The 23,991-nt window shown below is 41.2% G+C and overlaps 1 protein-coding gene across 1 annotated transcript in view; it reads right to left on the bottom strand.

Moving 5' to 3' along the window:
* ADCY1 (adenylate cyclase 1) overlaps nucleotides 1–23,991 on the bottom strand; it is a 438,043-nt gene that overhangs the window by 38,207 nt on the left and 375,845 nt on the right. The window contains exons 11-14 of the mRNA XM_015816400.1: nucleotides 18,779–18,863; nucleotides 16,623–16,712; nucleotides 9,999–10,255; nucleotides 9,226–9,352 (exon numbers count right to left, since the gene is read on the bottom strand). Coding sequence (XP_015671886.1) covers nucleotides 9,226–9,352; nucleotides 9,999–10,255; nucleotides 16,623–16,712; nucleotides 18,779–18,863 — 559 coding nt within the window. The remainder of the gene's footprint in view (nucleotides 1–9,225; nucleotides 9,353–9,998; nucleotides 10,256–16,622; nucleotides 16,713–18,778; nucleotides 18,864–23,991) is intronic.

The following is a 23,991-nucleotide window of genomic DNA, read 5'->3' on the forward strand; positions in this document are numbered from 1 at the left end:
TGATTCTATATCTCAAAGTGTTGGATGGTTTTTCCTAGTGATATCATGAATTGTAAAAAATTAGGGATAGAGGACTGACTTCTATGGCACCCCACAAAAAATGTCACTGATTCAATATCTCCCCCTCTGCTACTAGCTACTGGGACTGTCTGTTTATGGATATGGTATAGGAGCATGAACTCTGTTACAATAGGTCTTCTGATGCTTGTGGTTTAATGGGGGTCCACAAGGTGTCAAAAGTCCTTACACACCCCTGGCTCCAACAAGACACAAGTTGGTGAATTCACAGGTGGTTGGATTTAATCATGGAACTTCTGGCATGCGTTTAGTCATATAAACAACAAACAAAGTCAGCGCTGGGAGCAATTGCCTCCCAGCACCTTACATATGTGTTTCCCAGCCAGGCCCTACCCCCCACTTAACCAGCATCCGGTGTGCAAGGCGATAAGAGTAGCCAGGCAGGATGCACTGCAGGCTCCCAGCCCCGTGCACTTCCCTGTGCCGATCAGCTGCTCGTTGGGCCATGCTGCAGGCCTCCGGTGTCCTAGTGCTTCCATGCACCGAACAGCTGTTCGGCGGGCTGGCTGCGGAGCCGATCAGCTATTCGGTGGGATGACCATGTTGCCGACGGCCACACCGCTGCACTCTGCCCGTCGATAGTCCAGGTACCAGGAGACGGAAGGGCTGTCGCCATTGGTCGCTGGCCTCCGCCAAAGCAGGATGCCCCCAGATGCTGTCCTTGTGCCCTCCCACCTCCCGTCAGTGTCGAGCCCACAGAGGCTTGACAAGCAGCCCCCTCTACCAGGTCTCCACCTGGAAGATAAGGAGAAACGTGTGATTAATCTTGGGCTGTGGTGGATGATACAGCCAAACTCCCCCTCGGCTTATGGGGACACCATTGGTGGAAATGTCGCAATAACTGGGGAGCTTTTATGACAGCTTCCTCCACCCAGGAGGCCTCCATCACAGGGTACCCCTTCTACAGTACCAGGTACTGCAAATGACCCCGTCGGACACGGGAGTCTAACACCTCTTGGATCTCCTAGTAGTCCCCTGTGACAGGACCCAGTACCTGTTTCATGGACCTAAAGGAGGACCTCTCCATTGCTTTCAGTAAGTTACAATGGAAGACCGGGTACATCTTTCCTAGAAAACGGGGTAGCTGCAGCCGTACAGCGACCAGGTTAATGACCTGTGTAACCTGGAACGGGCCTATGAATTTTGGCCCTAACTTTTTACAGGGTATTTTCAGGCGCAGGTACTTGGTTGACAGGTACACCATATCCCCCACCCGAAAGGGCTTTTGTGGTGCTCGTTTATTATTGGCTTGCACCTTTGAGGCCTCCTCTGCTTTTAGTAGGGCTCTTTTTACGGTCTCCCAGACCTCCCATATGCGATTTATCCAGTCCTGGGGCTGGCAGGGGGAGGGGTCCCATTGAGGGCACTCGGGAATTGGGACAAACTCCATCCCATGTACCACCTGGAAGGGGGTGAAACCGGTACTGCTATGGACTGCATTATTATATGCCACTTCGGCGAATGGTAATATATCAATCCAGTCCGTCTGTTGGTAGGAGACATAACATTGCAAGTACCGTTCCACCATTGCGTTGGCCCATTCGGCTGCCCCATTGGTACTGGGATGAAAAGCTGAGCTGAGTCCTTGGGACTATCCAATGAAGCAGACAAACTCCTGCCAGAAGCGAGCAGTGAACTGCACTTCCTGGTCCGATATGATCCGTCAGGGCACCCCATGCAGGCGGTACACCTGTGTGATGAACAGGTTGGCCAGCTTTCGAGCAGATGGCAACCCCTTGCACAGAACAAAATGGGTCTGCTTAGAAAAGACTGTCCATATAACTGTACATCCATGGCTCCCTGGCAGCTCCATGATGAAGTCCATGGCTATATCCTCCCATGGCCAGGTCGGGTCCGCTACCTGTTGCAACAACCCAGGCGGCCTCCCCATATAGGGCTTTGCCTGGGGCCAAGACCCCAAGAGCCATCCCGGACCTTGTAGGGCATCAACAGCAGATAGAGGATGCTGTTCCCTGGTGCCTACACCCCTCCGGGTTGATGTTCCGGCCACCAGAACTGGCCACCTGGTGGGGCCCCTACTTGGATCCAACAGTGACCTGCCTTCCCACATGGCCTGCGGTCATTCTGCTGGAATGGACAAGAATGCACTCTGGGTGGGGCCTCTCAAGAACATAGCCGGCATCCAATTTCAGTTTCGGACTTGCCAACCGAAACCGGGTCTGCCCTGGCTTGGTTGGCTGTGGTTCTATTTGTGGCTATGACATCAGCTTGGGGCCCATCTCCCAACGCGGCCACAGGGGGGGATCCTGGAACCCTGCCTCTCCAAACCGCTCCCGCAGAATGTCCATTGTATTCCGCCCTGGAGCCATGGACTCGCTCCAGTCCCCCTCATTGTCATCCATTAGGCGTCTCTGCCTCCACTCCATCATTGGGTGGCCCGAGGCTCCTGGCATGTGTAGTGGGCCAGCTGCCAGGCTGGTGACAGCTGAACTATGCCACCATTCTCCTGAGGCTCCTGCCTCCTGCGCCATCCCCGGGACCCCCCATGTGTCACTTGCCTGGTCTACGGGTTGGACCTCACGCACTTTGGGCCACACTACTGGCTGGGCATTGTCACCTGGAGTTGGTGCTGCCGCCTTAGCCTCAGCTGGCTCTCCCCTTTCGCTCACAGGCCCCATCTCCTGGGTGCCCTCAACCTTTTCCTCAGTACCTGAACAGAACACTGTCAGCCCACCAAGGGTAATGGGTAGGGACAAATAGAGTTGAGCGCTGACTTTCTGTCAAAAGTCCTTGCCACACCCCTGGCTCCAACAAAACACAAGTCGGTGAGTTCACAGGTGGCTGGATTTAATCATGGAACTTTTGGCATGCATTTAGTCATATAAACAACAAACAAAGTCAGTGCTGGGAGCAATCACCTCCCAGTGCCTTACATATGCGTTTTTCCAGCCAGGCCCCAACCCCCACCCACCTTACCAACATCCAGTATGCGAGGCGATAAGAGTAGTCAGGGAGGACACACTGCAGGCTCTCAGCCCCATGCACTTTCCTGCGCCAATCAGCTGCTTGTCAGGCTGTGCTGCAGGCCTCCGGTATCCTGCTGTTTGGCGGACTGGCTGCGGAACCGGTCAGCTGTTCGGCGGAACAACCGCGGAGCCAACAGCCAGGCCACCACGCTCTGCCCGTCGATAGTCCAGGTACCGGGAGAGGGAAGGGCTATCGCTGTTGGTTGTTGGCCTCCTCCACTGAAGCAGGACACCCCCAGATGCTGTCCTTGCCCCCTCCCACCTCCCGTCAGTGTCGTGCCCTCAGAGGCTTGACACAAGGATACCATGATCAATGAAATCAAAGACTGCCAAGAAGATTAAGAGACCAGGAGGTTTATCTACTTGAGTAAACAATACTGTTTCTGTCCCACACCTGTTTCTTCTAGAGTGCTCTGTAATTGATCTGCCAGCAATGTATCAAGAACTTTAATTAGAAAGACAGGATTAAAGACTGGATAGTGACTATGTAAAACCACTGGATCCAGAAAGTCTACTTTATGAGAGAGCATTTCAATATAACAAACAACACTCCTTGCATAATGAAGGATGGCAATTAACCATGGCCATGTGACAACAAACAATGCAGCTCCTCTAAGGCCAAGAGAGAAATGGCTCAAGTCCATAGGTAGTATTTTAATTAGTACTGTAATCGTTTCAACAGAGTTCATGGGCCAAACGTATGTCAAAATAACTTGGCAAAATGTTGCACTAATCACCACCATGCAGTCTGACCATGAATCTGAACAACTTTATCAGTAAAATGCTATACAAATTGATCACAATAACCAACTAGGATCTTGATACTGCCTAAAGAGACTTCACATAAATAAGACTGATTGAAATAAGTTCATCATGATGTAGATCTGAATATGGTCATGGAACTATACTAGATCTAGTTCACTTTTTGTCATTCTCTATTAGTCCTCCTATGAAGTTTATACATTTCATTTCTTATCCTAGGCTATTGGGGTAATCCTGTCAAATGTTTTGGTTGATTTGGGTTGCCAAAGGTTCAGTGGGCATTTGATGAAACTGCTTGCTAGATAGCAAGGAATTTCCCCACTGGAAACCATTTGGATACATTGGGTTCCTGGAATCAATCATCCTAATGGGTTCAGTTACCCTACAGAGGGTCCAAATTGTAGTTAGACACACCTGGGCCCAGGTGTCAGCAGAATAAGGCAAAGGGATGATAGATAGCTCCTCCAAATCCATATCTCAAACAACTGCTCCAAGGTAAAAACAAGATCTAACACATAATCAGCTACATATGCTGGTCCAGAGATTACTTAAGCCTACAGTTGCCACAGATGCTATGAACTCAGGAGCTTTCCCCAAATCAAGTAGTTCAAGCAAAAAATACTGCAGGGTAGCAAGGTGGCTAATACCTGGGAAGATCCTGGTAAAGATAATCAAAAAACAGATCTGCGAACAACTAGAAGTAAACAAAGTTATAACTAGTAGCCAGCATGGGTTTGTTAAAAACAGATCATGCCAAACCAATCTTATGTCATTCTTTGATGAAGTGACTAAATCAGTAGACCAGCAAAATGCTGTGGACACAGTATACTTAGATTTCAGTAAAACATTTGACAAAGTAGACCACAACCTATTGCTTGGTAGGCTAGAAAAAGGTGGAATAGACAAAATTACCACCAGATGGATTTGTAGCTGGCTGACAAACCATACTCAACAATTAGTCCTCAATGGTACAACGTCCACATGGAGAGAAGTAAGCAGTGGGGTACTACAAGACTCTGCAGATGACACTAAACTGGATGGAATAGCCAACACCCCAGAAGACAAACTCAGGATTCAAAAAGTTCTTGACAAACTTGAACAATGGGCCCTGTCCAACAAAATGAATTTTAATATGGAGAAAAGCAAAGATTTACATTTAAGCAGGGAAAAATCAAAGATATAAGTAGAGATCAGGTGAGACCTGGCTCAAAAACAGTAACTGTGAGGGGACTTCAGGGTTCTAGTGGACGATCACTTAAACATGAGCCAGGAATGTGCAGCAGGAGCCAAAAGAGCTAATACAATCCTTGGTTGTATAAACAGAGGCAAGATCACATGAAGTATTAGTACTGCTTTATAAAACCCTAGTGGAACTACACCTGGAATACTGCAACCAATTTTGGTCACCATGCTATAAAAAAGATGTTGAGACTTTGGAAAAAGTGCAAAGAAGAGCAACTAAGGGTCTGGAGACTAAAAGATATGAAGAACGGTTGCAAGAATTGGCTATGACCAGTCTGGAGAAAAGAAGAACTAGAGGTAACATGATAGCAGTATTCCAATAGTTGAGGGGCTGCCACAAAGAAGAGGGGGTCAACTTATTTTCCAAAGCACCAAAAGGCAAGATAAGAAACAATGAATGGAAACGAATCAAGGAAAGAAGCAACCTGGAATTAAGGAGAAACTTCCTAACACTGAGGACCATTAACAGTGGAACAGCTTGGCTTCAGAAATCGTTGGTGCTCTATCCCTGGAGGTTTTTAAGAAGAGACTAGACAGTGACTTGTCTGAAATGGTATAGGTTCTCCTGCTTGAGCAGTGGGTGGACTAGAAGACCTCCAACATTCCTTCCAGCTCTATTCTATTCTAATATACCCAAAGAATACCATATCCTCTGAAAGAGTAACATTCCCATCCTTATGATTTTACAATTTATGCCAGATCTGCCTATTCATTCACCACCAAATTGTGAATGAATGAGCTTTTATTATGAACAGATCTGGTATTTGCCACAGCACCCGAACGCCAAGAAACTGGGCAATTCAGCCATCAAGATGAGATTATGAGTTAGAAGTAGAGATTGTGATTTCCGGTTTTGCCTCACAGTGAGACAGACACAGGAAGGCAGGGCTCTGCCTTCTGTGCCCAATTTCACCCTGCTGGGGGCCCTAAAAAGGCCTAAAATCGCCCTGAAGAGGCGATGAAGAAGGAGGGGTGCCTCGTTGATCACGGAGAGACAGCGGTCTTTCCGTTCGATCTGAGGAAAGCCCTCCAAACCGGCAGGGAAGAGACTGGCTACATTCCTGTGGCCAGCCATTAGCTGCTGACAACCGAAGAAGAAAAAGCACCAATTAGCAGATCATAAACAGCATGTTTGGAACTGGGTGAGAACATTGATCCTTTCTTTATTATTTTACAACTAAATTTCTTGGGCTAAAATCTCTGAATGTGAATGGAAGCGGCATTTTAATTTCTTTTATGGGGGACAAAAATACATAACACTGAAGTGGAAGTAACATAAAGCTACAGCTTTGAAAAATTTGAGAACTGAAATAATTGTTAAAATTTTCTCTTTGAAGAAAAAAAACATTGAGGTGAAATATAAGAAATTAATTCTTTGTCTTAAGAGTGGAAAATGGATTTTGAATGACATCTAATAGTGGATTTGAGTATAGCACTAGAACTAGCTTCCTGACTGCTTGGTGACTCCTAGCTTAATGGAGAACAGCTGGCAATAAAGGAAAATATTTTGGCATAATTATCACCCTGAGCTTCTTGGACTATAAACACTTACTGAGCTTGGACTTTTAATCTCAAGAACTACTGGGAGAGAAAGAAAAAAAAATGACTTTTGACTAGGTCTGGCTGGGAGAGACTTTTGAGCTGTTTTCAGAGTGGTTGAACATTTTGAACACTTTGAACATTGTGGATTACATCCTTGCCTGACTGACAATTTTTGGACACCTGAGACAAAAGATTACTACAAAATATTGCTTTTATGACTGGTTCTACTCTTATTAAGACTGGTGATACCAGAGGATCTCCAGGAATGATGCCTCAAGAAAAAATAAACACCTTTTAGAAGGAAATATACTCTATGCTACAACTAATTTACCAAACAATTGTTGCACACAAAGAGGACACAAAAAGAAACCATAATGAGACTAAATATAATTTAGATAATGTAAATGAGCAAATCTCCAACTAAATCTGCAACTAGAAAATTCCCAGATGACTATAAAGTATGAACAAATAAATCAGAAATCAGAAGATGAAGCAGAGGAAATGGACCTAGAGACGGAAGAGATAAAAGAAGGGAAATATAAATTACCACATACACATAAAATACTGCAAGACTTGGCCATAACAACAAAAATGGAAAAAATGCTTTACCCCTTAGGTCTACAAAACATACCTGATGATAAGGAAGAAGATTTTAAAAAATAGAATATAGAGCTGTCAGGGGAAATGTCACAACTTGGGAGACAAAAAATGAAAAGAGAACTTGAGGGAGAAGGAAAGCGGGAGTTGCTTAAGGAATATAAATGGGCGGAATTCCTCCCAAAAAATACCATACCTAAATTGTCTTCCTCATGCCAAATAACTTTTACAAAAATAGAAAGAAAATTCCTGGGTGATTTAATTGCCTTGGCTTGGAAAGCTACTTGGTAAAGAAAGAAAGCGAGAGTTAGATTTAAAAAACAGAAGACTTGACCTATTAGAGGGGGCATTACATGTTTAAATATTTGTTTGCATATGATTAAAAGAACAGATAACCCTTAGATATAATTAGACTTTGATAATGAAAGATATGATTTAGAATTAAAATAGCATTCTTTTTTCTTCTTTTGATATGGGAAATATGAAAATAAGAGGATGGCTGGCATGAATAAAACCTTTAGCTAAATGTAATTAATATTGAGAAAATCATAACTGACAAAGATATTTCAAATACTGATGGGAAATTAAACCTTAATAAGAACATGAAAAACAAACCAACTATGGATGATTGGAGACAGAAAGTATCATATTTTGCAGAGATGGCAAAAATATCCGCGTACCTGAAGGATCATTCTCAGGAAAAATTTATCTTAACATGGAGAAGATGGATAGATTATATTCAGAGAAAGTATGAACTGAAAATTTATTATGTTGCTTTTGATTAAAAACTTAGAAAAAATTAGGTATATATTGATATAATTTAAAAAAAAAAGAAAAAACTTTTTTTGTTGTAATTTAATGTTATTTTAGAGTCACAGTAATTTTGTACTAGTGTGTAATAATAATGAGTAGTTTTTGATTAGTATTGGATGATTGTGCATTTATTTCCTAGATTNGGAAGCAGGAAAGAGGGAGGAAGGAGGAGTGGTGGTAAGATAAGGAGGAGGAAGGTGTAGGTAAGTGAGAGGGGGGTGCGGGAGGGGGACACCGGACACGTCCGTGAATGTACTGTTTGATGTTGATTTCTTTATGGTTGATATTGTGATAAAAGATTTATGTTCTTGTTTTTTAATGAAAAATTAATAAAATTTATTTTAAAAAAAAAAAAGAACATGAAAAACAGGATATTGATTTATGAATTGATATATTAGTAAAATACAATGAGGATGTTTATATCTAACTTTGTATACATCAATAGTAACAAGAATTGTAACTGTGTAATGAGGGAGAAATGGAAAAAATATGGGGAAGAAAGGAAGGATCAGGGAAAAAATACTGGATTGGCAGTATTGAACAGATTTATATTGAAGAAGTTAATGTTAAATATGTGCAGTCAAACAACATGTTGTTTACTAAACACTAAAGATTGTAATTTTTAAAAATCAATAAAATATTTTAAAAAAAGAAGTAGAGATTGTAAAGAAATTGGAAGACTGTCTTGCTTTGGAATGATCCATACTGAACCATTTCTATCTCATTCATACAATCCTATCTCAGCTTTTCCCTCCTCCTCAAACTCCAGATTGCCCCATCTTGATGCCTTCTTATTAATGCCCTGAGAGGGGACTTTGTCTCCCCTTATCTTACAATAAGTAAGGGCTACCAATCCTCTACCTTGATTCTCATCTAGGGCAGCTATTCACAGCCAAAGTAATAGTCTAAGCTTCCCCAGGTCAATGGAGGAGGCATTAGCCTGAGACAAGGACAAATACAAAGTAGCTGACAAAACTGAGGTTCATTTAAAATATATATATATATATAAAAGCCAAGGTAAATCTACCAGAAAGAATTGTTGGGGCTGGAACTGCCCATTGCCCAAATTTATACAGTTCATATTTATGGTTGTATTTCCCTATATGCTTGATGGGTAATTTGCTAGTTAAAATTATTTGTAAATAGTAAGAAGATATAGAAACTGGGAATTTAACACAATACTTTAAGAAAAAATATTTCTTACCTGCATGGCCCAGAGATAGTCCAAACGTAATTTCAAATCCACCTGCCTTGAATGAAGTGCCAAAGCACAGGAAAACAGCAAAATGGCTAATATTGGTTCATAGCCGCGTATATAAAAAGAGTCATCTCTTTAAAAAGAAACAAATGATGCAAACTTTTATTCTTTGCTATTCTCACAAAGTGAAAATAATACAACTGATGATCCCACATCTAATGGTTAACTATTAGAATTTAAGAGGTGTAATGTTACTACTTATTATGGGCAACTTGAATATGAAAAGAGCAGTAGAAGCAGCAACCAAAAGAAAGGCTATGGATAGCCCTTCTAAACTTGTGGAGCAGAGTAGGAGTTTCCCCAATTTTTTTGTAAGTGTTTTGGTTTCTTCCTGTGCTTCCACTGTACACTTCATCTCTCAGTTGAGACACAGGCTGAAGTGTATAAAGTAGGCTTTTGACTCTGCTGGAAAAACAAGGCATGCAATATAATGATGGGCATATAAAATCAGTAAGTTCCTGTAACTAAGGGTTTTAATAATCTGATGGTGGATTAAAAAAGGAGATGGAGGAAAAAAGCAAAAGAAAAGTAGCGATAAATATAACAAACTCAATACAGGGCTTTGTTCTATGGAAGATGTAAATAGCTAAAGACCATCTTCAAAATCTCTGACACATATTAAAATTCCTTTCCTCCTATAAAAGAGCATTGCATTACAGGTGTGAAGATAAATTATGGAAGCAGAGGTTATGCCAATTTGTAATTATGCAAATACTTACCCTACTGCCTTTCGGTATCCACTGAGCTCCAAAATAACTATATACAGAATCATAACAAAAAATAGGAGGATCAATTTTGGCAAAGAAGATACACGTAAAAATATTGCCAGGGTCAAAGTCCCCACAACACAGGAGAGAAATGCATAATGGGCTGTATCGCATGGAAGTTCAGTCATTGTTTTATTTGTCCCACTGGAAGAAATTATAACTATAGAGCTGCTGGAATTAGTGTTCCAGATCCAAGGCATACAACCGATCTGCAGGAAAAAAGGTAGTATATGTTAAATCAAGCTCACTGTAAAATAATATCATAAAGTTGAGTTTGGATATACTGTAATGATAGCTTCAGTACTAGAAGCAATGTGAAGTTAAAAGTATTTGCAATTGCTAATTTTAAATGTATCTTTTTTGAGGGATAATTTTCATCATTGTGTGCATATATGAATCGGTAGACAGTTTATTCTATTGTATCCTATTCTGATCTGGGTAAATTTCCCTTCATTTGCTCATAGCTATTAGCCTTGAATGGGGAATACCCTTCACTAATAATAAATTAACAGGCTAGCAGTTGTCATGCACGTTGAATTTATTTCCACCAGTTCTGGACAGGACAGGAAAAGATTAAATTCCTTTCCTGTAAGAATGATTTTCTCTTCTCATATAGGCTAATGAGAAAAGAGTTATAATGCCACAGGATGTTTCTTATCTACTTTGCCTCAATAATGAACCATTACAATACATGGAATTTCCATATCACTAGTTTCATTCTCCAAGTTTGGAACATCCTGTATTAAACTTATTTAAGAAGAGACTAGACAATCACCTGTCTGAGATGATGTAGGTTTTCCTGCTTGAGCAGGGGGCTGGACTAGAAGACTCCAAGGTCCCTTCCAGTTTCTATTCTATTCTATTCTATTCTATTCTATTCTATTCTATTCTATTCTATTCTTCTATTTTCCATTCCATTCCATTCCAAACTTTGTACTATTGTATTTGAAAAACATAAAACATGCAGAGAATACCTTCCTTAAGTTGATAAACAGAAAAGTGCAAACAATGTCATATAATCCACTTCACTTACTGAGGTACCAGCAGTCATGGAGTAAAAGTAATTTCCTAACTAATATTTCACACCAAAATGAAATAAATTGCTAGTGTCACTCTTCAGATTTTTTAGCATGTATATTTAAATGCATTTATATGGAATGCATTTAACTGAGAAGCTGGTCCAGAATGCGGCCGCGCGGGCGGTGTTGGGAGCGACACGTCGCTCCCATGTAACGCCGCTGCTGCGCGAGCTGCACTGGTTGCCAGTGGCCTTCCGGGTACGCTTTAAGGTGCTAGTCACCACCTTTAAAGCGCTCCATGGCATCGGTCCTGGCTACCTCCGAGACCGCCTTCTGCCGCAGATTCCCTCCCNCTGACCTAGGGTGAATTTTAAATAGGGATAATTTTTAATGATTTTAAATAGTCACAGCCACTAATATTTGGATTTTAATTGGTTTTTAGAAGGGGTAATTTTGTATACTGTTTTAACATGCTGTGAGCCGCCCTGAGTCCCATGGGGAGAAGGGCGGCATATAAATTTTGTAAAATAAATAAAATAAATAAATAAATAAACTCTTTCCAATATTGTGACCAATACAATATGTTCCTGTGGTAGATGGGTTGGGGAAGGGTGACACAAGCTTTCAACAGTGCCTACAGAAAGAGAAAAAACTTCTTGCATGATAGGGCTAATGGTTTGATGAAACAGAGGGCCAAGGTGAAGGAGTAGTGGGATTTTTGCCAATAGGAGAATGAAATGAGCTGCAGTTTCCCTTGAATCAGAAAACAATCTGATGGTGCTGCTACATGGACGACATGTTATCATCAAAAGAAGTTCTGTATACTGTGATCAGATTGCAATTTCCTTTGTTCCTTTGTTCTCCTGATACTGAGATAATATCAGCACTGAGAAAGTTTTTCAGCATTGAGAAAATTTTCTTTATATAGACTGAACTGTTTTTCTTCAGTATTGACAGCATAGTTCTTTTTACCATTAATAGAGCATATTTACACAGACATAATTGCAAAATGAATTAGATAAAGATCTGTTTGCAAGAGTTTTTCTTTTCTTTTTCTCTCTGGATATTTATAAGGATTTATAAGGATTCCAGTCTTTACTAGCTAAATAATCATGAATGAATTAAATACAATTTTTATATACATTGAACGATCCTGACAAAACTGAGTTATCATTTTAAAAAGTTGTTTAAAACTATTGTAAAGTTTTACTGCCAGATCATAACTTTTATTGCCTGGATGATAAGGGCTTTTATTGTCCTGAATTGCAAATTAACATTTTACCATCTTTTGTGTGTTACATAGTCAGAGATTACAATATTTTTTACAATATTTTTAAATTTTTAAATACTTTTAAATACTTTGTGGATTTTTATGGACTACCTTATATTATCTTTTTACAACATATATATGGTATAAAAGACAAGCTCGGGATCCAAAAAGATCTCAACAGAATTGAACAATGGATCCTATCCAACAACATGAAATTTAATGTGGAGAAAGGCAAGGTTTTACACATAAGCATGAAAAACCAAAGATACAAGTACAGATTAGGCGAGACTTGGCTCAAAAATAGTAACTGTGAAAAAACTTTGGAATCCTAGTGGACAATCGCTTAAACAAAAGCCAGCAGTGTACAGCAGCCAAAAAATGTAATACAATCCTTGGTTGTATAAACAGAGGCATAGCATTAAAATCATGTGAAGTATTAGTACCGCTTTATAAAGAAAAAAGTGCAAAAAGCGCAAAGGAAAAGTATAGAAAAGAAAAAAAAAGTATATGGCATACATCAAAAACATTTCAGAAGCAATAGAAATCTGCAAGTGGGCATCGCACACTGCCCAGAGGCTATCATACAAGAACAAATTATCCATTTTAAAGATTGTTTGGAGGTGAGATATATTTCCAATATAATTAGTGTATCCACTTCATGGATTGCCCATGACTATGTAGGACAAACGGGGAGGAAGCTAATCACCAGATTGCAAGAACACAAGTGAGACAAGGAGACTTGAACTCATTGGTAACTTCACTTTGCAATGAACACAGACAAACATTTAATTTTGCACCTACTAAGATTACTAGCCACACAGGTACAAAGATAGGCAGAGAAATGATTGAAGTCTGGGAAATGGTCACCTTGTCAGTTAACAAGAGTGCTAATTTACCACTAGCTTATCAAATACTTAGCAGCTGATAGCTCGGCACCACAAGGAAATGACAGCCAATTGTCAGCCATCAACACACCAATCAACCAATAGGAAGGCATCACATAAATATGACTCATAGAACAGCCCAAAGCATGCATTCCAGTAGAGAGAATTTCCCTGAGGATGGGCTCCAGCATGAGTTCAAAAGCTTGGAAGAATAAATATTTGGTCCCAGAGACTGACCCAAATTTGATCTCGCATCATTATCCTGGGACACGTATATTTGTCGTCATTCATAATCGGAACTTTATTTATTTAGGTAGGTTTTTATATTTTAGATTTGCTCCCAAAAATAATGGCTTTGGGTTAAGTATGAATAAAAAAACCAAACATAATATTTAAAACCAATCAAAGCAGAATACACATAACAGGCAAATAATCATAAAATACATTCTAAAAGAGGAAAAAAAACATTCCAGGTAGATTTAGGCAGACCTATTCTTAAGTTTAAAGAAAAAAACTGGTTTTCAAAATAATTTAAAGAATTGCTTGGTTAAGGCAACAAAGTCTCTAGGCAGATGCTATTCTAGAGAGAGACCTTGTAACAGAGAAAATAGACATTATTCAATGGGTGGGACATGAAACACATCTGCTTTGTCAAATAGAAATAATAGAAGAGTCCCTCAGATAGATAACTTAATTCTCTGAAACAGATGACTTTATGAGATCAGCAGATGCAGAATGTATTTTTTTAAAATTTAAATAAATAAAACCTATAAGCCCACCAAAGGAAACCAGGCAGTCAAAGAATATGGTGGCTGGACAGTATCAAACCTGACACCAGCCAGAGCACGGACGAACTCAAAGAAGTAGTGCAAGATGAGAAAATGTGAAGGCCCATAGAATCAACAAGAATCAGACATGACTGAATGGATAACATCATCATCATATGCCCACCTATTTTATATCAAATAATCCAAGCAGCTCCGAATAAGTTTATAAAAACAACAACACCATCATCACATATATCCAAAGCACCACACACTCCATCACGGTACCAACTCCTCCCTATCCTAAGCCAATGTCTGGTTGAAGAATCTCTTCACAGCCCAGAAGACTAAAAGGCTGAAGCCTTCTGTCAGAATCTCCTTCAATGTTTCTTTTTGGGGCTTTGCCATTCTAGTGGGAGGGGTGAGGCTTTGCTCTGCTGGGTAGGGGCTTATGAATGTATTTTCTATACTTTGTTCTTTCTAAACTTTGATGTATTTTTTGGGTGTGAAAAGGGGAAAGGAATATGCCAGGGGCCATCTGCCTTATCTCCACTCAGTTGCAAGATCCAGTGAAGTGCCTGGGAACCATCCCTTATCAGCTCTGGTTCCCATAACAATTTCACACCTGTGGATTGGATGGTTGTGAACTGGACAGTTGGACTCTGGCATGGGGTTTTGTGAATGAAAGGTTTAATGTAGCAATTTGTGCATGAAATCTTTAGATCTTGCTTTGCTGTCCTGCTATCACTAACTCTCAATAAAAGTTCCTGTTTGAAACAATGCCAGTTTCAAGAGTTCTAATTTCTTGGGAGAATTAGCTGAGGCAGGTCCTTACATCTTCCAGACTTTAGGTGGTAGGCTATTCCAAAGAGCCAGGGCAGTTACAGAGAATACATGTCTTTGAGGTTCCATCAGACTGACATTCAAGGGAAGGGACCGGGGGCATGCCCACCATGTTCAATGAAAAGATGGGATAGGCACATACTCTAGGGAGGGACAGTCCACAAATTAGCAGGTCATATGTCCTTCAGGGATTTAAAAGTGATAACCATCAGCTTGAATTGCACCTAGAAAGAAACTGAGACACAGTGCAGCTCACACAGCAGCAATATAACACAGGCAAACCAGGGGCACTAGTTGCATTCTTGGTCAGGGATTCTCCAGGGGTACTAATTGCATTCTGGATCATGCATTTCTTGTAGATTATATTACAGTAATTCAGTTGTGTAATGATTAAGATATGAATGACTATGAGGAAGTCTGCCCTGTCCAGGACTGGGTGTAGTTGGTGTATGAGAGAGATTTGTGCAAAGGCTCCCCTGGCCATGCGTCCTTTGAGAAGGAGCTGCAGGTCCAAGTGAAATCACATACCAATTCTGTCTGGGGGAGTGCAACCCTGTTCAGAGTCAAGGATGGCGATACACAGGATTTGAGACATGTATGTGTGTGTTCAAAAAATCCAAAATATTCTGTCATGCTAAAGTTGAGTTGAAGTAGTTCTCTCCTATCCTGAAATGGGTCAGCATCCCAACAGTATCTCCTACCTTATATGGGATGGAAATGTATGGTCAAGTACCATTCACATGCTGATGAGATCAAATCCTATGCTATCAAATCATCTAAGCTCTGAAATACCACACATAACAGGGTCTCCTCTCTTCTCCTCCCTTCCAACACCAATTGGAACTGTTTGTATAGGAGGGGGCCGCAGGCAATTGGCAGCAGTTCAATTCTCACTGGCTCAAGGTTGACTCAGTCTTCCATCCTTCCAAGGTCAGTAAAATGAGGACCCAGATATTTGGGGGCAATATGCTGAATCTGTAAATAGGTTAGAGACTGCTATAAAGCACTATGAAGTGATATGTAAGTGCTATTGCTATTTCATCTAAGACCTTCTAAAACTGGGCACTAGGCTGGAAACTAGAGGAACATTGCCCAAAAGCGTCAGTTGCAAGGATGGCCTCTCGAGAAAGGGATGTATCACCATCTCCTTTAAGGCATTCCCCCTTACTGGTGGATTCCAAAGTATGGAAATATCCACAGTTTAAACTTGTATATTTTCCCATAAATTGATACTATTCTACAAGTATTGAGTATAGATTATATTTATCAGATGTAACAGCAACAATAAATATAATTCAGAACTGTCTAGGGCTTGTTGGCTTATTTTGGTCTTCTAGGTCATCACTTCAATTTCAGATCTATTTTTACAGTAAGATAGCTACTGTAATATAAGTAAGGAGCAGGATCTGTCAATCAGTGTATTATTTTGAATTCATAACGAGCCCAGTTAATATTATATATTGCCATAAGCAAGCTGATGGCACAGTACATCTCCCATTGATGATATTTGTTTATTTAAAAACTATCCCACTTCATAGGTCTTTGATAATATAAAAATGTTGTAACAACAGTAATAAGAAATCTCTAAGCAATAATAGACAATAATGTGAATCTTCTCTGTCTACTTCATCATTAAATGTCTTTTAGAAAAGCCAAGTTTTAACTCTTATCCAGATGGCTGTGAGGCAGCATTTTTGCTTCCAAGTTAGGAGAGGTGCCACTAAGAATACTTGTCTCTGTATTTGTATCTGTCCACACTGTATATAACAATTTATTTACAGGTTCATATTACTTACCACACAGCCTTGTGCCACTGAGTAAATTAAGATCACAATAAAAATACACAAAATGGTTCTAATTTGTATTGTCAGGCACCCTGGAAAACACTGAAAGACAAAACCAATATATATTTATTTAGAAAATTATTGTTCACATTATTGTTGTTGTTGTTGTTATATATACAAAAATGTAAAATCACAGTTGTCAGTTCTTTAGCTGATATTGGTCTTTATATGCATCAAGTTCTTCCCCCAAATCTAGGATGTCATAATGTAGCAGTGTATTATATGTACGAATCCAAGCAGAGTGGGCTTTTGTAACAGACAGATGGAAGTAGTGTCAATGTGCAGATTTTTTAAGTTCCGTCCAAGATTTTTTGGTGTGGTACCCATTTTGCCAATAACACTAGGACCACTATGGCTGGTTTATGCCATAATTTTTCAAGTTCAATTTTCAAATCTTTGGTACCAGGTGATCTTTTCCTATTCTTATTCTTATTGAAAGATGTCATAAAATTAGTAATGTCCTGATGCTTTCCATCACCCCACAAAAAAGAAAAATATTTTATTTCCTATGCTCATAAAATTTAATTCAACTGTATTCTCAGAACATGTTTTAATTACATTAACATTTGATTTCAAAGAAGTTCAGTCAGTTAAAGATGGGTGAAATTTTAATACTTCTTTGTCACAGGGTAATCATGTTTCTGATTATATTTATTATATTATATTAAACAGAAAACACAACATTTTTGTTAATATAATCAAGATTTTATCAAACTACAGGTTGTATGAAATGCACATAAAATTTATAAATAACGATTCACGATTCATGCCTCATGAAAAGTAAAAGTTTTAGTTACAAACACATGGAATTTTGATTGAAGAGTTTTTATTGGCATCCACAAAGAATAGCATTCAAGAGACTTATAATGCATTCTAAGTCTATCTTAGTCCAGATGTATTAAAAATTAGACAAAAGCTTAATATTTTTATATGCTGAAAAACATTGCAATGGTTGAAATTAAATTTCTAAAGTTATTAGATTTGAGTCCGGCCTAATTTTATTAAATAGATTTGGAATTTATTATTTTCAACCAATAACAAGATGAACAGCAAAACAGCTACGACTGCTAAATGGATTTTCTTAATAAAATAAATAAAATCTTCAAAATTTATATTTTTCAAGCAACAAATTGCCCAGAACGAATGAGCAACAGGAAGAGTAACATATTGAAGATGCTGGTAATAAAATCACCAGTAAGCTGTTTTCTTTTTTTAAATTTTAGCCTCACAGTCAAGCCAATTGTTTTCTGCTCCACTTGTGATTGGAAACAAAGTTCTTTGGTTGAGTGTTTATCTCTAATCACTTTGCAGCACAGGTGTTGGCTACCATAAGTTGGCCACTAGACGCTTTCTCTGCCTTCTCTTTAAGCTGTAAGGTTGAGTAAAAGCTGTTACAATGAGTACTCAAATTTCAACCACTTTTTAAAGGAAATGGGACCCTCTCTTGAGGCTTTTTAAAATCTTTCTTGAGTTGTATTCCAGATATTATTTACTTCTCCATATGATTTCCCCAAATCTTTCCATTTTGTTCTCTTTTTTATATTATTGCTTTTTGTAATAATGATGCAAATAATGCAAACTGAGCATTATAATTCCAGAATCAATATGTCAACAAGATAATAATTTAAACATAGAGTAGGGTAAGCTAAATTAATTCATAACAAACTCAGTTGCACAGCAGAAAGCTTTTCAAGCATTTATCTCTTATTTACTGGAGTGTGATGCAGTCATTATTCCTCTGTGTGTCAGGACTGGTACAATTTTTATTTTCACCAATAAAAATATATTTAATAAAAGGGTTTTTTTGAGAAAATGAAATACAGGATTCCTAAAAGTCCTAAATGGCATTAGATATTATCAGGGCTTTTTTTCTCATAGAACGCTCAGAACAGAGTTCCGGCACCTTTTTTGGATGGAACCTTGTAGGGTAGATGTGTGTGAGTTCCGGCACTTTTTTTTTTTTTTTTTTTTAAGAAAAAAAGCATTGGGTATTATACATTAAAACAGCTATCTACTTACAGACATAAAAGAAATAAAATCAAGACTGGGATAATTGCTACACATATTCCTTTTCCACAACAGCTTTCACAACATTTCAGGTCACTTACTTGTACTCGAGTGACATGTAGATACATGATGCATGCCACCAGGAAGCACATGCAAAACACTAAGAGAACAAGGACTATGGTACTCCTAGAAAAAAACATATTAAAACTAAGTCATAGCACACAAATAAAAGCAAATTCTTTACAACATATAGTTGTTTTACAATCCTCAAGTGCTCTTTTAGAGCGTGTGCAAGCACTTGGAGGGCGGCTGTCAACCCGTCCCTGCGCCCCTGCGCTATTAGAAGTCAGGAGCAATGCTCACAAGTGTGGGCCCATATGTCCAGCTTTGGCCACACGTTCGATCTAGCTAACGCAGAGGTTATAGCTCGTGAGACTACCAAGGGTGGCCGCCTACTCAAGGATGCCTGGCTCTCTGATGAAAATTCCATCAACTGACATATAGATCTTTTGCCGGCTTATCAGACTCTTAGGGGATGGGAAAAACAGTGCCACGGTCTGCTGAGAAGACACTTAACTTTTCCTTCGCAGGATTGGGGCGGTAGAATTATGGATGAGATGGGCACGATCTCTAAGGAGGACGATGACCTGGTTAAAGGGAAAAACCAGAGACCGAAACAATGGGACAGCATCTTGCATAATTGGGACGATGGCTCTACAGGTGAGGTGGCCACGACTCCCATGGTCCGAGATGATGGACCAAACGACCCTAAGCTGGGGACAAACGTGCAGAGGCGATCTGGAAGGAGGGGGAGGGAGGGGGGAGACAGAGAGCAGGAATGCCAGAACAGCTGCATTTTGCAGGGTGGAGGAATTACGGGTGAGATGACAACGGCCTTGGGGGTGGGGGAGGATAATGGCCCTGGGAGGGAGGGAGACTGGGCGCAGGGACCGGTTGACAGCCGCCCTCCAAGTGCTTGCACACGCTCTAAAAGAGCACTTGAGGATCGTAAAACAACTAGCGGAGCCAAGGACAGTTTGCCTGATGCGGAACAACTCTGCGCGGTACGGATTAATACAATCAACCGGCCGATGACATGCTCAAGGAGTCAGGTGCAGAGGCAGGAGGTTATATGAGCTGCCTTCCTGATCTCCTTTTACTCCAACTCTGATGATGTCAGCAGTTTGGCCTGATGAAAGCTTAGTGACTCTTTTTAACCACAGGCTTGTTTATATTAAACAGTCTGGTTTACTGTATCCTGGTGTTCATTTTTTCTTTCTTATTTGGTTAACTTAATGCCCAGGATTCACATCTTTAGCATTTTAAAAGACATTATGTATGTATGTATGTATGTATGTATGTATGTATGTATGCATGTATGTATGTATATATGGCCATCTTGGTCTCCCGATTTAATTCTTTAACTCTTTGTCAGAAAAAGAAATTTGGATATATATATATATGTGTGTGTGTGTGTGTGTATATATATATATATATATGTAGGTCTTTAGTTATTCGGGTTTTCTCCCGCGTAGAATTAGAAGTGTCTTGGCGACGTTTCGACGAAGTCACATTCGTCATCTTCAGGCTGGTGTCTTCAGCTTCGTGCTTCTGGGAGTAGTGTGTGTGATCGCAGCTGTTTCTTCCTTTTAACTGCCAGTGGGGTTTGAGCTGATTGGGTGGGAGCTTGGCTGTGTTCTGATTGGGTGGAGGTGTGTTCTGATTGGTTAAGGAGCTTTGCTGTGCTCTGATTGGATGGGAGGTTGGCTGTGCTCTGATTGGCTGGGGGAGTGTTCTGTTTGGGTGGGGGCTTTGTTGTTCTCAGGTTAGTTTGAGTTGCAGGGGGATTTGAGATGGTGAGCTTCGTTGCTGTTGTTTGGCTTCGTGTTCGTGGTCGTGCCACATCTTTATGGTGGCTGTCAGTTTGCTTCATGTATGGACTGGAGGGGTTTAAAGTGGCTAATGATGCAGCTGTGGACTGGCTTCTAGTTTGTGGTCGTGCCTCACAAAGAATGACACCAGACCCACACTCACGAAAACCACACAGGATGTCACCACCACATATCCACGCAAAAAGCAAACCCAAACCCACACAGATGATGAGGCATGACCACAAACTAGAAGCCAGTCCACAGCTGCATCATTAGCCACTTTAAACCCCTCCAGTCCATACATGAAGCAAACTGACAGCCACCATAAAGATGTGGCACGACCACGAACACGAAGCCAAACAACAGCAACGAAGCTCACCATCTCAAAATCCCCTGCAACTCAAACTAACCTGAGCACAACAAAGCCCCCCCCAAACAGAACACTCCCCCATCCAATCAGAGCACAGCCAACCCCCCATCCAATCAGAGCACAGCAAAGCTCCTTAACCAATCAGAACACACCTCCACCCAATCAGAACACAGCCAAGCTCCCACCCAATCAGCTCAAACCCCACTGGCAGTTAAAAGGAAGAAACAGCTGTGATCACACATACTACTCCCAGAAGCACGAAGCTGAAGACACCAGCCTGAAGATGACGAATGTGACTTCGTCGAAACGTCGTCAAGACACTTCTAATTCTACGCGGGAGAAAACCCGAATAACTAAAGACCTACATACAAACACCCGCGAAAACCTCAGAAAACAAATATATATATATATATATATATATATATATATATATATATATATATATATATATATATATATATATATATATATATATATATATATATTCAAAATTTGGATTGCTAACAAAGAATTAAGGGAGTACTGGGATAGCTATTTCTAACCTTATTTGGTTTTCATCAGCCAGACATACCCTTGCTGAGATTCGAACCTGGGCTATCTGCATGTTAAGCAGAAGTGTTACCCCTAGGCCACAGGCTCTTTCTCACTTTGTTAGCTACAAGAGGCAGGGGAAGAGGATGAATGCTTTTTGAACACCCTGTCGGCCCCAAATATGGGGGAGAGAAGTCTTTTGCCTGTATCAGCTCAATCCAGAGCCATCCACAGGCAGCAGTCGCTTAACTGCGACATCATATGTGTTTTTCAAAATTTGGCCTAGGGGTAACACTTCTGCTTAACATGCAGACAGCCCAGGTTTGAATCTCAGCAAGGGTATGTCTGGCTGATGAAAACCAAATAAGGTTAGAAATAGCTATCCCAGTACTCCCTTAATTCTTTGTTAGCAATCCAAATTTTGAAAAACACATATGATGTCGCAGTTAAGCGACTGCTGCCTGTGGATGGCTCTGGATTGAGCTGATAAAGGCAAAAGACTTCTCTCCCCCATATTTGGGGCCGACAGGGTGTTCAAAAAGCATTCATCCTCTTCCCCTGCCTCTTGTAGCTAACAAAGTGAGAAAGAGCCTGTGGCCTAGGGGTAACACTTCTGTTTAACATGCAGACAGCCCAGGTTCGAATCTCAGCAAGGGTATGTCTGGCTGATGAAAACCAAATAAGGTTAGAAATAGCTATCCTAGTACTCCCTTAATTCTTTGTTAGCAATCCAAATTTTGAAAAACACATATGATGTCGCAGTTAAGCGACTGCTGCCTGTGGATGGCTCTGGATTGAGCTGATACAGGCAAAAGACTTCTCTCCCCCATATTTGGGGCCGACAGGGTGTTCAAAAAGGATATATATATATATATATATATATAGTATCAAAATAATTATGATCACCAAGAGTAGATGAAATGTTTATAAACAATTAAAAAGTTTAAAAACAATTTAAAAGCAATAAAACATTATTAAAATTATCGGCAACCGAGCTTTCGTCGGACTCTCCCGACATCATCAGGGTTGCTGAGGCGGTGTTTGGGAGGGTTTATATACAATTCTCACATGCCTGCATCCGGCTGCGCGACCGCGTAACGGGCCCCGGTATATGCGCTCCTGCGCGGTGCCTGTTTTCCCTTTGCCCGCGTGTAAGCATTTTGCCTTCTTTCCTTTGACTTCGAGCATGCCCAGGTCCTTGCTGTGGACGCCACCAAAAGTGGCAGACTGTTGAAAGAAGCCTGGTTTTCGGGCCGGGATTCCATCAACCGGCATATTGACATGTGCCAGGCACACCAAACACTCAAGACGTGGCAGGACAATCACCGCGCCAGAAACCGGGAACACGGAAGAAAGGGGTTTAGAACCACCACCCCCTGGAATATGGAGACTCAGAGAGTAATCCAGAACTCCGAGTACCCCGCACGTGAAGGCCCTGCCCTTAATCAACACCTGCAAGGACACCAAGGCATCCCGAATGAATCCAACATGAGGAGAGAACTCCAGAACAAGACGGAACGCCCACTAGTTGGAGAAGGAAAGAACGGGGAGTTATATGGACTGAGGAGGAGACGCGAGGGGGATGAAAGACCTTTGGACGATACGGATGGGGGGGTGAGAGGGGGAGTGGAGGATGGGGTAGGGAGAAACAAGCACATAGGTGAATGTAACGAGTGGTATGATGGCAAGTTGAGAGATACAGGGGTCTTCGAGAAAGAAAGGAGTGGGGAGATAACAGGTCGAAGAGAGGAACGGAGTGGATGGAAGAATAATTTGGAGGGGGGCGAGATTTTGGGGAGTGACAGGGCGTGGGAGGAAAGGGATCTAAGTTGGTTGGGGCACTCCGGTTTTGAGGAGATTGAGGACAGTAGGGGGAAACCCCCCCGTGCCCCCCGAGAGAAGAGGTGGCACGGAGGGAGTTGGAAGGTAAGCGAGTGCGAAGGGAAGGTTGGCCACAAGGATGGAAAGAGAGTAGGGAAGGAAGTATTAGGAGAGGAAGCAAATGACGCATGCAATGCCGTGGGTGGATGGGGGGGAAGAGGAAATCGTGCCGAACTCAATGGGGAGACCCGGCGAGGGAAAAACCGCCCGAGAGCCCATTAAAGGGCACAGGAGGAGGAACTCCTATGAGAAAGGGGGCAAAAGACCATCGGATAGTAAGAACGAGGATGGGAAAGAAACGGCGGAAAGTGGATCGGAGCGTGCGGGGGGCATAGGAGAACGATGTAATGAAAGAGCAGAGGGTGTATGTGCCTCCGGGAATGAAGGGGGTTGGGAAGTGACAGATCGAAGAAAGGAGTGGAGCCGATGGACGGACGAAAGACCCTGCAGAGATATGAATGGGGGGGGGTGGAAGGAGTGGAGTATGAGAGGATTTTTGGAAGGGGGGGCGATAGCAATGGAATGGCAGTATTAGAGATGACAGGAGGAGAGTGGTCACAACAGGGGGGTGAGTTGAATAAAGGGAACTTGAGGGCAAGTAGGGACGGAGTGAATGTGGATTGTAAAAATGGAGAGAGAGTGTGGAATGAGTTGGAAAGGG

The sequence above is a fragment of the Protobothrops mucrosquamatus genome, unplaced genomic scaffold, assembly GCF_001527695.2.
Source record: "Protobothrops mucrosquamatus isolate PMUCROS unplaced genomic scaffold, P.Mucros_1.0 scaffold447, whole genome shotgun sequence".
Taxonomy (NCBI): Eukaryota; Metazoa; Chordata; class Lepidosauria; order Squamata; family Viperidae; genus Protobothrops; species Protobothrops mucrosquamatus.